General features: G+C 38.7%; 1 protein-coding gene across 1 annotated transcript in view; it reads left to right on the top strand.

Annotated features, from left to right (window-relative positions):
* LOC118831926 (CREB binding protein) overlaps window positions 1–15675 on the top strand; it is a 169090-nt gene that overhangs the window by 67824 nt on the left and 85591 nt on the right. The window contains exon 4 of the mRNA XM_036739408.1: window positions 11099–11348. Within this exon, the coding sequence (XP_036595303.1) occupies window positions 11099–11348 (250 nt within the window). The remainder of the gene's footprint in view (window positions 1–11098; window positions 11349–15675) is intronic.

Raw genomic sequence — 15675 nt, 5'->3', positions numbered from 1 at the left:
CCCCATTTCTTATGGCATAAGTATAGTATTTCATTACCTTCATATACCACAGCTTGTTCAGCCATTCCCCAATTGATGGGCATCCCCTTGATTTCCAATTCTTAGCTACTACAAAAAGAGCCGCTATAAATATTTTTGTACATATGGGTCCTTTTCCCACTTGTGTGATCTCTGTGGGATACAACCCTAGAAGTGGTATTGCTGGGTCAAAGGGTATGAACATTTTTCTAGCCCTTTGGGCATAGTTCCAAATTGCTCTCCAGAATGGCTGGATCAGTTCACAACTCCACCAGCAATGTAACAATGTTCCAATTTTCCCACATCCTCTCCAGCATTTATCATTTTCCTGTTTTTTTATTTTAGCCAATCTGACAGGAGAAATGTGGTATCTAAGAGTTGTTTTGATTTGCATTTCTCTAATCAGTAGTGATTTCGAGCATTTTTTCATATGCCTATAGATATCTTTAATTTCTCTTTCTGAAAACTCCCTGTTCATATCCTATCATAATAGCATCTGTATGCACTTGAAAAATGGCGATACATCTGTGAAGCATATAATTCAGTTTACAAAAGGTAGGTTTGTATATTTATTGGATCATGCTGTATATTTTGCTGGAGTTAAAGAGAGTCCCAGCTGACAAAAGTTAGTGTGTCTTCTGATTCTGTGACTCCCTTGCAAGAACTATCTGGACTTCTGGTCCAGCTTACTGAATTAAATAAATGATTTCTAAGTTCTCTTCCATCTTGTCAAGTATTCTTTGTTTTGAGGTTCCTTCAGGCTCCTCTGGTTCTACTATTCTGTTGCAAATAGCAAGAATATATTAAGCTGAGGAAGAGTAATTAATTAGGGTACTTGACTGTGGATAATCACTGAATAAAGTTCCTAAAGAATTTTTATTGTGGATTTTCTTAACTGTTCTACAAATGAGATTGCTACTTAAGTGGACCAGTGCCCCAATTCTCTCTAAAGAGAAACCTTTATGAAGCACCTAACCCTATGCACATCACTAGATGATGAGTTTACAAAGACAGAAGATAGCTTCTGCACCTCACAGACCTTTCATGAATGGAGGGGAAACAGCATGAAAAAAGGAAGTAAATAAAAGTAGAGAATTTAAAGGCAAGGTTGGGGAGGCTAAAAAATCAAGGAAGATTTCTTGGAAAAGGCGGCAGTTTAGTTAAGCCAAAAAATTGACCCTATGCGTGGTATGAGCAAGATAATATGTCTCTTTCTGAGAAATGAATTCCAGATTGCATGGACTTAGTAAATAGCAAATTTAAGGGATCTACATGGAAAGGTATGAACTATAGTATAAATAAAGTGGCTCATTTCATTTCACTTTCAATCTAGGAATATCTATAAATTATATCTAAGGTTTATTGCTTTGGAGATGATTATGCTTTGGAGAGAATCATTTATTTTGGGGTGGAACCTGTGATTTCACCAGTAGGGTGAGGAACTTCTACCAGAGTAGATGGCATCTTCTCCAGAATTTATAGATAATTGCCTTGGGCATTGAGAAGGTCAGTGATCTGCCTGGGATTGCATAACCACTGTGCGTCAGGCAGAGGCAGGATTTGAAACCAGCACTTACTCTGCTACTCCTCTTTGCCTCTGTTTCTTGAAAATGGGCTACTATGAATTCAGTTTGAAGACCTGTTAATCGTGATATCTGATCCGTTGTGTTATGTTACCCATTCACTGTCTGGGAGATAGTTTATTCTTGAGGTAATGATTTAGCCTCCAATTGATTTGTCATTTCAGAGTGATCATTGAAATAATAATTCAGGTTTATGTGAAAGCACTTTGCAAACTGTAAAGGGTGTAAAAATGTAAGGTGGTCATTACTGTGACTAACATTTGATAGCTATAGCCATGCACTCATTTCTTTGGCTTCTTTTACTAGCTTACTATGAGAAAGGTCAATGCGTAGAGTGTATAAGCCTTACTTATACCTGCTTTTCTCTGGACAAGGTACTCCATAAAGTTTCAGACAGTTTAAATTTTTGACAGTTGATGTTAAGTATTATTTTGGCATAAGTTCATCTCACCTCAGCAAACTTTACAGTACAAGCTGCTGGGGATACAAAGACAAAGTGAAAACAAAATTTTTTTTGGATAAGTGTCCATTGGTTTAATGAGACCACCAAATGAGATTCATGACACAAAGATCCAGCCCCTGAACTTGAGACATACAATTTCAGTCAGGGCCATTGTATGGATTTGTTTTGCTTAACTCTTCTTATTGGGAGGGGGATGTTGTAGGAGGAGTGTAGGTGGTTAGTGATAGTAATGCAAAAAAAGTGGAACTGCGATGAAATATTCATAAAATAAGCAACAAAAAGAAGAAAGGTCTGATGCTATGTCAGAAAAGTAAAATATTTTGTCACTTTTTTCATATACATTAAAGAAAATAGTGAGGTTTATGTAAGAAGTACTCAGTTTCATATGTTCTTTTTCCATTTTTTTCTGTATTGCAATGTTCATGTTTATTAAATTCAACATGAAAATAAAATTTAAATCTTATCCATTACATTTTAATTGCCACAAATGAGAAAGTAGAACACAGACCTCCAGATAAAGAAAACCACTCTTACAGGAGGTGTATGGGAAGGAAGTGCTCAAGAAGTACTAGTTTGATTTGGCTGGAGATACCACAGTGTAGTATAAAATATGTTGGATTGGGAGGCACAGGACCTGCTTTGGAATCTTGGCCCTCTTACTACCAGTGCAACCCTAGACAACTGTCCGGACCTCATCTATAAAATGAGGGAATTTGATTAGAGCACTTTAAGGGGGCCCCTTCCTATTTAGAATCTATGATGTAGAAAACTTGAAAGGAAATAAGGGAAGATGAGGTTAGAAAAGTATGTTGGGACAAAGGAGCTTGAACTTTATTCAATAGGCAGGCAGTGGGAATTGAATAAAGGTTTCTGAGACAGGAAATGAAGTGAACAGAGCTGCATGTTAAGAATAAATCTTTTGTATGGATGATGGAAAGGAATAGCTAGATATGAGGAGATTGGTTAGAAGGCTTTTGCATTTGTAGTTTCCAAACCTTTTTGATCATGCACCCTTTAGGAAAAATTGTGTGAGCACCCTCAGTATGAGTATGTTTAATTAAAATTATATACATGTACTATTATTAATAATTGTGTATATTATAAAATGTAGATGAAGAGATAGAAACTTTTAAAAGGATGAGATAAATATTTGATCCTAAATTCAATAGGGAACCAATGGAGTTGATTGAATACGGAAGTGGCGTGGTCAGTGTTGCACTTTAGAATACTCTTAGGCAGTGATGTGGAGGATAGATGGGAGAATGGACAGACCTGAGCCAGAGAACAGTTTATACGCCATTGAAATACTTCCAGCAATTGGTGATGGCAACTTTGTGAGTGGAAAGAGGGGGACAGATGGGAAAGATGTTGTGGACTGTATTTGGTAAGTGATGTGATATGTGGAGTGAGGAGGAATGAAGAGTGCAAGGTGACACAGAGGTCATGAAATCTGGGTACTTAAAAGTATGGTATTCTTACCAATAATAAGGAAATTTTGAAGAGTGGTAGGGTTAGGGGCGAAGGTATAACATAACAGATCTGGGGTGACAGGTTATAACTTAGAGGAACTACTTTATCCCATCCTGAACAAAAGGATGAAGGGGATGACTTATATTTTCTGAGATAGATATGTTGAGAGGAAAGGAAGGGGCAATTTTATCAATGGCAGCTGCTGCTCTCTGTGGAGTGAACAGATGCCAAAGTCTTAAGTGGGGAGGTTAGGAGCCCATACAATGAAAGGAAGGCAGAGTGGGAGAATGTTAGAGGATAAAGTAGAACATGATCGAGTCTGAGAGAAGCCCCAGGATGGGCTGTTGCTGAGAAGGTAAGATGTGACGCATCTTCCCCCGTACTGATTGCTTGATTCTTTTGCAACCCCCCAAGCCTCTGGTCTAAGAAACAGGTAACAAAGTCTTTAGCTCCGGCTAGGTAGTGAGAATAGAAAGAAGGTGGAGTGGATGAGAGTGAGAATTTGGGAAAAAATTTGGTGAGGGCATGTGATATATGAGGAAAAGGGAAGGATTCAAAGATGACTTCTAGGTGGAGCAATGAATGGAGCAGATAGCCTGGAGTCAGGAAGGCTCTTCTTCCTGAGTTCAAATTTGGCCTCAGACTCTTACTAGCTTTGTGACCCTGGACAAGTCACTTAACCCTGTTTGCATCAGTTCCTCATCTGGAGGATGAGGAACGATCTGGAGAAGGAAATGGCAAAACTACTCCAGTAACTTTCCAAGAAAATCCCAAATGGAGTCACGAAGAGTGGGACATGACTGAAAAATGAAACATCAAACAGTTTTTTAATCTGTTTATCAGAGATAATGATGATATATTATTAATAGAAATAGTATGGTCAAAAGAAGGAGCCAATAAATTTGTTTTTGGTGCTGAAGAGGGGAGGGTAAAATTGTACACTGAATGTTAAGTTGGAACATGAAGGCAAGGCAGCCTCATGGAAAATAACCATATTGAAAAGGTTTAGGGATTCTCCCCCTTGCTCTGTTAACAATATGTGACGGGGACATTGGGAGTACTGTGCTTCATTTTAATTGTTTAACGTGACGACTTTGAGAAAATATTTTTGAATAATGTTATTGATACTAGGACTGTTTTTTGTTTGTTTGTTTGTTTGTTTGTTTGTTTTGGCTATATCATTTGACCAGTTTGGGTTTGGTTTTTTTTTGTTTTTTGTTTGGTTTTTTTTTTTTTTTTTTTTGTTATGCTATATTCCATACAGGTACTAAAGTTAGTTCTTTTGGGTTTTTTTTTTCCCTCCAAGTACAACTTATCTTTCATTTTATCATGGAGTATAGTGGTAAAATGGAACTTTGTTAATAGAGGTTTAATGGTAAACTTGATTAGACCTTTTGCTAAGCAGTAGACCTAGAAAGTTGATTCCTAGCCCTAATTTTATAACACCACAATGTTGTTGTTAGTGTTCTCAACGGACGTAGAGTGACTTTGATGTAACTTTATAGGCATAGAATCTTAGTATTCAAAAGGGACCTTTTAGAATTTATTGAGTCTGTTTTCCTACTCAGTATAGGAACTCTTTCTACAACATTTCCTGATAGTTATCATGATCACCGTAGACAGAATTGTTGTTTCGTGTTTGACCACAGCACACCAGGCCATTTTGTCCTCCACTATCTCTCAGAGTCTGTTTCTGTGACACTATTCATCTCATCTTCTGTTGTCACCTTTTCCTTTTGCCTTCAATCTTTCCGAACATCAGAGTTCTCAATATATGGCTAAATATTTAAGCTTCAGTAATTGACATTCCAGTTGTGAGAAATGGTGGAAGCAGTTTTGTTTCCACAGAGTTGAAAGTATCTTCTCCCCCCGCCCCTCCCCCCAACCCTGCCAGCTTTAGCAAAATGTAAGTCAGGTAACTGGTTCTAATCAGAGCTGTGATCTAGGCGGCTTCTGGTTGTGTGAAATGTTAGGCCTGTGTGCATGCCTCTTGAGAAGGGCATGATGAGGGCAGTCGGGGGTTGCATCTGGTCCATGAAGGGCCAGGCAGGAGATTCAAATTAGGATTCAATAAAAGGACTGCTAGTCTGAGTCCTTGTACTTTCTCCTGTACTCTGTTCAGGGTGATGTACTAACTTATTCAGGAGGAATAAATGTACGATATAATTAAAACCTTCCTGGCCTTCCAATGAGTATTGTTTATTCCTAGACTAAGTATGTTTCTAACACAGTGAATAACCTGAATTGATTTCTTTAATTACTGACTGATTTGATCTCTATTCTGTTCAAGAGACTCTTAAAACATCATCATTGTTTTTTTTTAAGCTTCAAGCCAGCTTTTACACTATTTTCTTAATTTCTCTTCACTTTCTGCCATCAAATTGGTATCATCTGCATATCTGAGAGTCTTGATATTTCTTCAAGCAACCTCAATTCCAGCTTTCAGTTCATCCAGGTTGGCATTTAATAAATAAGGTGACAATATGTAGCATTGTCTGTACTCCTTTTCCAATCTTAAAGTAATCAGTTGTTTCATGTTTGATTCTACCAGTTGCTTCTTGGCCCACATACAGGGTCCTCAGGAGATAAATTAGGTGATCTAGTACTCCCATCTTTTGAAGAACTTGCCACATTTTGTTGTGACCCACATAGTCAAAGGCCATTAGTCAGTGAAACAGAAGTTGATGTTTTTTCTGGAACTCCCTTGCTTCCTCCATAATCCAGCAAATGTTGGCAATTTGGTCGCTAGTTCCTCTGCCTCTTTGAAAAACCAACCTGCTCTTCTTCTGGTTGTTTTCATTGCACATATTGATGGAACCTAGTTTCTCGAATCTTTTTTTTTATTCATAAAATTTTTATTCCACTTACAACAAACTTAATACACATGTTCTTAACAACTATGCTTGGATTGTTCATGAAAATTTCATAATACATTAAAGCTAGACATCATCTCATAGCTTGTAGAATCTTAAGCATAACCTTGCTGCTGTGTTAAGTGAGCACAGTTGTTTGGTAATTTGAATATTTTTTGGTATGGCACTTCTTCAGGATTGAGACAGAGACTGATCTACTGGCTTCTGTTGAGTTTTCCAAATTTGCTGGTATATTGAGTGCAGCACTTTAACAGCATCGTCTTTTAGGATTTTAAATAGCTCAGCTGGAATTCCATCATCTCCACCAGCCTTCTTGTTAGCAGCGCTTCCAGAGACCCACTTGACTTCATTCTGTAGGATTGTGGTTATCACTGATATCATTATCTCCCTTGTATAATTCTTGCCACCTTTTCTTAATCTCTTCTGCTTCTGTTAAGTCCCTACTATTTTTGTCTTTTTCAGTCCCATTTTTGCATGAAACTTTCCCTTGTGCCTCTAACTTACTTGAAGAGATTTTTCATCTTTTCTATTCTGTTGTCTTTCCTAGTTTGAAATGCAGCCTATTTCATTGTTTGGGTTGTTCTTTTTTGTTTTGTTGTAACTTCTACTCATTGGATTTGACAGTTTAGGCCATATGATAGGCTTATTATTCCTTGTCATGACAGCTTTTCAAATATTTGAAGACTGAGATGTCTCTGGTTTTCTCTTCTCCAAAGTAAACCAGTACTAACTTCCCTATAACCCGTGGTGTGCCAAATCATTACCGTCCTGTTTGTTCCTCTCTTCTTTGTAGAAGCTCATTTTGCTTGAATATTCAGCACTCTAGAGGACTGTTAAGTATTGGAAGTAATTTGCTTACAATTAGGGTGCAGAGCCACAAAGTGGAAGGTTGGTGCCTTGTGGTCTAAATAGCCAGTTTTCTCTTAGGTATTTTAAAAAGAGATATTAGCATATCTCTTTTTTTTTAAGCCAACATTTATTTTAATTGTCGTTAATTTTTAATGAGTGTCAACTTTCTTGAATTTCCACTGAGAAGTTGGACTAAAACAGGCCTGCCAAAGCGGGTGGGATGGAGTGGAAGGAAATGTAGGATTGCCACTGAGCCCTGTCCTATTTGTCACTCTCCTGTTTGTCACATGACCCACCGCAACCAACCATCCTCAGTCTGTCTCTAACCTATCTGTGAGCTGAAGAAGTTTATAAGTTCTTCAGATCTGGAAGAGATGATCACTCAGGTTCCTTACATCTGTAAATTTGAAAATTTGAGGTAGGCTTTTAGGAAGTATGAGATATCTTTTGGTTCAGTATAGTAAAATACTGCCATTTAAAATATTGGAGGGGGCAGGGCCAAGATGATGGCTGAAAAGTAGGGGCTTGCCTAAAGCTCTCCCCCAGGACCCTCCAAACACCTATAAAAAATGGCTCTGAACAAATTCTAGAACTGCCAAACCCATGAAATAGCACAGGGAAGCAGGGCTCCAGCCCAGGACAGCCTGGATGGTCGCTGGTAAGGTCTATCCCACGGAGCTGGGAGCAGAGTGGAGCATAGCCCAGCGTGGGCTGCACCAGAACCAACCAGACCCAGGAGCCTGGTGGAACAGGCCGTAGCGCCCTGAATCAGTGAGCTGTGACAGTTACCAGACATCTCAACCCACAAACACCAAAGACAACAGAGACGGTCAGTGGAAAAAAACTTCAGGGACAGAGTGAAAGGAGTTCACAGTCGGCTACCACCCCCAGGGGCAGCTCTGAGGCTGCTTCCAGAGCTACAGCTGAAGTTGCTTCTGGCCCAGGCCATCTGGTGGGAGGAATTAAGTGGCAAATCAGAGCAGGAGTGCAGAGCCTGATTAGATCTGAGTTGTGGTCTGGGTTGGCGGTTCTTGGGGGAGGAGGAGTGCTGCTGTGGCAGAGCTTGCTGTGTAGAAGTAACTCTGAACACAACAGCACAGCCCCTCAAGCTTGGGACAGAATACTCTCTACAAGCAGTCATACCCTGACAAAAAGCTGAAGGGTCAAGTAGTTGGCTGGGAACATGAACAGGCAGTGAAAACAGACTCAGATTCAGACTCAGACTTTGGAATCTTCCTTTGGTGATAAAGAAGACCAAAACATACAGCCAGAAGAAGTCAGGAAAGCCAAAGAGCCTACATCAAAAGCCTCCAAGAAAAACATTAACTGGTCTCAGGCCATGGAAGAGCTCAAAAAGGATTTGGAAAAGCAAATTAGAGAAGTAGAGGAAAAACTGGGAAGAGAAATGAGAAGGATGCGAGAAAACCATGAAAAACAAGTCAATGACATGCTAATGGAGACCCAAAAAAATACTGAAGAAAATAACACTTTAAAAAATAGACTAATTCAAATGGCAGAAGAGCTCCAAAAAGCCAATGAGGAGAAGAATACCTTGAAAGGCAGATTTAGCCCAATGGAAAAAGAGCTCCAAAAGACCAATGAAGAAAATACTACCTTAAAAATTAGATTGGAGCAAGTACAGGCTAGTGACTTTGAAAAATCAAGAAATTATAAAACAGAACCAAAAAAAAATGAAAAAATGGAAGACAATGTGAAATATCTCACTGGAAAAACCACTGACCTGGAGAATAGATCCAGGAGAGATAATTTAAAAATTATTGGACTACCTGAAAGCCATGATCAAAAAAAAAGAGCCTAGACCTCATCTTTCAAGAAATTATCAAGGAGAACTGCCCTGATATTCTAGAGCCAAAGGGTAAAATAGAAATTGAAAGAATCCACTGATTGCCTCCTGAAAAAGATCCCCCAAAGAAAACTCCTAGAAATATTGTCACCAAATTCCAGAGCTCCCAGATCAAGGAGAAAATACTGCAAAGCAGCCAGAAAGAAACAATTTCAGTATTGTGGAAACACAAACAGGATAACACAAGATTTAGGCAGCTTCTACATTAAGGGATTGAGGGACTTGGAATATGATATTCCAGAGGTCAAAGGAGCTAGGATTAAAACCAAGAATCACCTACCCAGCAAAACTGAGTATCATGCTCCAAGGCAAAATAAGGATTTTCAATAAAATAGAGGACTTTCAAGCTTTCTCAGTGAAAAGACCAGAGCTGAATACAAAATCTGACTTTCAAACACAAGAATCAAGAGAAGCATGAAAAGGTAAACAAGAAAGAGAAATCACAAGGGACTTAGTAAAGTCGAACTGTTTTGTTTACATTCCTACATGGAAAGATGGTGTGTATAATTCATCAGACCTCAGTATTAGGGTAGCTGAAGGGAATATACATACATACATACATACATACATACATACATACATACATACATACGTGTATATATATATATACAGACAGAGGACACGGTGATTTGAATATGAAGGAAGGATATCTAAAAAAATAAAATCAGATTAAGGGATGAGAGAGGAATATATTTATTGAGAGAGGGAGAAAGAGAGAGATAGAATGGGGTAAATTGTCTCACATAAAAATGGCAAGAAAAAGCAGTTTGTTGGAAGAGAAGAGGGGGCAGGTGAGGGGGAATGAGTGAATCTTGCTCTCATTGGATTTGACCTGAGGAGGAAATAACATGCACACTGAATTGGGTATTTTACCCCACAGGAAAGAAGGAGGAAAGAGATAAAAAAGGGGGCACGACAGAAAGGAGGGCAGATAGGGGGAGGAGGTAATCCAAAGCAAACATTTTTGAAAAGGGACATTGTCAAGGGAGAAAATTGAATAAAGGTGGATAGGATAGGAAGGAGCAAAATATAGTTAGTCTTTCATAACATGAGTATTGTGGAAGGATTTTGCATGATGATACACGTGTGGCATTTGTTGAATTGCTTGCCCTCTTAGGGAGGGTGGGTGGGGAGGGAAGAGGGGAGAGAATTTGGAACTCAAAATTTTAAAAGCAGATGTTCAAAAAAAAAGTTTTTGCATGCAACTAGCAGATAAGATATACAGGCAGTGGGGCATAGAAATCTATCTTGCCCTACAAGAAAGTGAGGGAAAGGGGGATGGGGTGAGTGGGTTGACAGCAGGGAGGGCTGACTGGGGAATGGTGCAATCAGAATATATGACATCTGTGGGGTGAGGGTAGAAATGGGGAGAAAATTTGTAATTCAAACTCTTGTGGAAATCAGTGCTGAAAACTAAAAGTAATAAGTAAATACTGACTAAAAAATATTGGAAATTCCTTTCATGGAAATTTAAATTCCCTTCATCTCAATCACTGTAATCATTTTTCAGAAGATAATGATATTTGGTAGTACTTTGATAAAAATTGAAAAGACTGATAAATTATCTCATTTAAACCTTTTATGAGCAGAAAACATTTGTGATACATTTTTTTTTACAGATAATTGTTAAAATGCTTCCGTTTATTTTATTTTAGCAGTTTGTGTTTTTTTAATTATGTATTGTTGTATGACTAAGTAAAAAGTTTTTATTTTTATATCATTTTGTGTATTTTATCAGAAAAGAGACATATACCCATTTATCTATCCAATATTAGGTGTTAATGCAGACAAAAACAGCAGCCTAAACAGTCTCTCCTTTTATACCTGTTAGCAAACTGAATATGACAAGTAGTCAAGTTTTTTAAAGCCACTTGTGAAGAAAGGTTATGATGTAATCAATTTGACCTCAATACTTGGTGATTATACCTTTTTAAATCAATTTTAACCTTTACTCATTAATTTTTTTCTTTTTTTTAAGTCTCAGATTCAAACACAGGTACAGCCGGTAGGAATTGTACAAACACAAGCGATGGCAACCGGACCTACTGCGGATCCCGAGAAACGCAAACTGATACAACAGCAGCTGGTTCTCCTGCTTCATGCTCATAAATGTCAGCGACGAGAACAAGCAAACGGAGAGGTTCGGGCCTGTTCTCTCCCACACTGTCGAACCATGAAAAATGTTTTAAATCACATGACGCATTGTCAGGCTGGGAAAGCCTGTCAGGGTAAGTGCATTCTTCTAAAATCCCACTTGCAAGAAAGTTGCCGTGAATTGTTTTTCCTTATGTGAAGTAGCCCAGGCAGATGTTTTTGCAATACAGATGTTTCTGTATTCTTGACAGTAGGTAGCAGATACCATTATAATAATTAGCTGCTGGGTAGGAGAATGAGACATAGTTTCTGAGGGTCATCATGGGAAGTTCCTATAGGACATTGTATTTTAAGTACCTGCCTTCTGGAATACTATTTCAGTAGCCTCCTATTTTTATATAATTAACATGAGGACACAGGGCATGTGTATGTTGTTAGCTTCTTTATCACAAATTTTGTTTGTTATCTTTGCAACATTGTGTTTATCAGGGTGTAGAGGTCATGAATTTTCTATTGAATGATTGACCTTAATCCAAATTGTGAACATTTGATCTTTAAATATCTTGAATATATAAACCCAGCTGCCCTTATGTATCTTGTCCTAGATTGGCCCCCCTCCCCTCTTCAGACAACCATCAAACATCCTGGTAAGCTAATTTTGCTAAGTATTAAATAACAAGTTGTGTTGGTAAGCAAAGTGGACTCCTTAGCACTTAGTTCAACAAGTGATTGAAGTGTTTGGCTTTTGTTTTGAGTAATTCAGTGTATTTCATTGAGCCTTACTAGGTGCTAAGCCCCAGACCCAAACCCCTATTAGGTGTGGAACCTATGTGGGTGTGTATTGGTGACTGGGGTGGGGCCCAAGGTGGGGCTTGCTAAGGGGAGGTGCTAACTCCAGAGCCATGCCCTATTAGGTGTTAACCTAATCTGTGGATGTGAACCTCCCAGGGTCTTAAGGGGAGGGGCCAACTCAAGAACCAATAAGCTCTGGTCATTCAGACGCCGTTTGATGACATCTGAAGCCCTGTAAGAAGGGAGGATAGAGCCATTTGTGCAGGGCTCTGGAGATGGTGTTGATGAGGAGACTCTGGGCAGCTGTAGCTAAGGAGCCCTCCAGCTTCTAAACCCGGATGCTGAGACTTTGTTGGACTCTGGTAACTATGTATTGGGATTTGAATCAGACATGGTCTGTCTGTTGATGTTTGTAATTTGTTTGTATTTTGTTCTGAAGTTCAGGGTGCTGGCTTTTTCCTCTGAACTAAGTGAAAGATATTTGTATGCTGAATTAAAGTGACCTTGCCAACCCCTTAATTTTGCTTTCCTTAGTTAAGCACATCAAAGAACCTATGCTGTTGGCAGCTTTCTGGGTGCTGGCTGTGGGTGGATCTTATACCTGTCTTTCTCACCCAGTTTTTTTTTTCCTTTTTAAGGGGACCTTCTTAGTTTCACTCCCTCAATTTTCCTGTCATCATTAGACCTCACAGCTCACATTTATATACAACCTATTATTTGCCAGGTACTGTGCTAAGCACTTTAGAAATATTGTCTCATTTGATCCTCACAACAATCCTAGAGTAGTTGCTATCTTTATCCCTAGTTTGCAGAGGAGGAAACTGAGGCAAACAGGTTAAATGACTTGCTCAGGGTCACATAGCTAGGAAGTGTCTAAGGCTGAATTTAAACTAAACTCTTCCTACGTCCAGCTTCAGTGTTCTATCTGCTGTGCCAGCTAGCTGCATTTTTCTTTTTAAAGTTCAGTCAGTTTTACATGAAGTAGTTATCTCACATGTACACAAATATTTACCTTCCTTTCTGTCTTAACTCTTGAGCAGTTGATTTGAGAAAATTTCTTCTCCCTCACTGCCCATTTTTTAATTTCCCCTTCCTCCCTTGCTCCTTCTCTATCCCTTTCTATCGTTTCTGTTTGTGATCTAATCATGTTTGTCAGGCATATGAGCAATGCTCAGAATTTACCTATAATTCTTTACTTCATTCTGCATTTCCTTAAATCCCGCCACTCAAGATCAATTTTTAAAGATTTCTTCAGAATGATGTTTTTTCACTATGTTTTATTTGATAGCAGTGTGATGGTGTTGTTTGGTGCTGTTCTTCATTGGAGATGCTCAACGTCTCAGTTATTTATTTAACAATAGAAATTGGGTTTTGTTGGGCTGAACCCAAGTGCTGTTTGTAATGTTTTCATGGGAAATTAAGTGCTTGGTTTCAGACACCTGGCTTATAAACTCTTGTAGTACATTCTTTGTGTCAGTTGAGGTTTACCTGGTTTTTCTTAATTAGAAATTTCATTGCTATTGTATCTTTATGGAAACTTAGATTTGTGGTCTTATTTGTTTGGGTATTCACTTCACTAGTGGCAGCTAGGTGGCCCAATGGATAGAGCACTGGGCTTGGAATCAGGAAGACTCATCTTCCTCAGTTGAAATCTAGCCCCAGATACTTAATAACTTTGTGACCCTGGGCAGGTCGCTTAGCCCTCTTTGCCTCGGTTCCTCATCTATAAAACTGAGCTGGAGAAGGAAATGGCAAACCATGCCAGTGTCTGCCAAGAAAACTCCAAATGGAGTCACTAGGAGTCAAACACAACTGAATGATTCACCAATAATATCAATACAATATTTAAGTGGTCCATGTATTATTCCTTACTTCTGCCACAAACAAGCACAGTAAGCTGATCTTGTTTGTCCTTTATCTTTTACAGTGTAGATAATCACGATAGCATTCATATACCTACTATCTATATTTTTGTCCTGTTTTTGATCACCTATAATTTTTATTATTGTAGGGGATGATGATCCATGCTTTTCAATCATATATCAGAATTGTGAATATAGATGTACTTTTTGAGACAGTAAACAGCATCTTACTCTCACTGGATATATAGTTTTCCTAATGCAATCTGACCCAACCTCCCCCTTTCTTTTCTGGATCTAGTTCATTATCCATTTGTAGCATCTAAGATATATGTATAAGATATATGTATAAATTCAGTACTTTCCATCAGATTGCGTGTGCTAATCCAGACAATTTGAATCCATCAACCACTTTGTTTTGCCTGGTATAGATGACCAGGCTAGTCTTAAAAAATGGCAAGTTACCTAAATTACATGGGTTTCATTGAAGAAGTGCTATGTTTTTCCAGGGCTTGTTGTAATCAGTACAATAAGACCAATAGAATCTCTCCATCAGTAGGGACACCTCCTATTTTTTTTTTGTGCAATACGTTTTCTTTTGACACTGGCCAGCCAGAACCATTTTTTGGTGAATGTGTTTCCTCTTTTTTTAATGGCTCAGTTAATATTGATAATCTATGGATTGCGAAACTTGAAGGTTAACATATAGGAGACATTTAATAAGAATTTTTAAAGACTTATTCTACTGAGTCTTGGGTTGGTGGGGCAGTTAACAGATATGCCTGGCAGGTTCTTCAATTGTCCCTGCCTCTGTTCCTTGTGTGACTATGAATATGTGATCTATTGTGGAAAGTCATTTGTGAAATAAGACACCTCCTTTCATGTTTGTGTAAAGGTTACTCTTGACATTTTGGATCCTTTTCACTATGTACTGTGTTAGTGAACTTAAGAGTTCCTGTGGGTTTAGTTATCAACTCCATTCAGATGTCTCTCAAGTCTTTTCCTCTAACCTTGCTTTCTGTAGAGCTCCAGTTGTTCAACTTTCTATTGGATGTTTCACTTGAATGATCCATAGCCATCTGAAATTCTGTATGTCAAAAACAGAGCCCTTAACTTCTGCCCTCGACCCACCCCCAAATCCAAACTTCCTTATTTTTGCCCAGGATACCACCATCTTTTTAGGCTCTAGTTTTTCCCTGTCAACTCGTATTGCTAAAGACAAAGGTCTGACTCCCTGTCCCACGAAGCTTCAGTGGCTCTCCATTACTTCTAGGATAACATGAGGGGCAGCTAGGTGGTATAATGAATAGAGCACTGGCCCTGGAGTCAGGAAGACCTGAGTTCAAATACGGCCTCAGAGACCTGTCACTTTACTACTGTGACCTTGGGCAACTCACTTAATCCTAACTGCCTTGCCTTCCCCCCTGCAGAAAAAAAGGTAGGATTACATAACAAATATTTCTTTCTGCCTTTGGAAGCCCTTTACCATCAGGCTGTGACCTGCCTTTGCAAATTAAATGCCTATGACTCCTGGATTACTTATTGGTTTCCATATGTGGCATTCACCTTTATGCCTTTGCATAGTATACTGTGTCCCTCATGTCTGAACTACTTTCCTTCTTTATCTCCACTTTGTAGACTCTTCCAACTTCTTCAAAACACAACCCAGGAAACCTTTCAAAATCCACTAAATTATTACTGTTTTCTCTCCTTCTATGTACCACACCCCTAATAAAAAACCTGCTTTGTATGTATTCAATATATACCTTTAGTATACACCTACTTTTATGTGTAGCGTTTTCCCTGTGGT

This window comes from Trichosurus vulpecula, chromosome 9 (assembly GCF_011100635.1).
Source record: "Trichosurus vulpecula isolate mTriVul1 chromosome 9, mTriVul1.pri, whole genome shotgun sequence".
Lineage (NCBI taxonomy): Eukaryota > Metazoa > Chordata > Mammalia > Diprotodontia > Phalangeridae > Trichosurus > Trichosurus vulpecula.
This window is presented reverse-complemented; position numbering and strand designations above follow the sequence as displayed.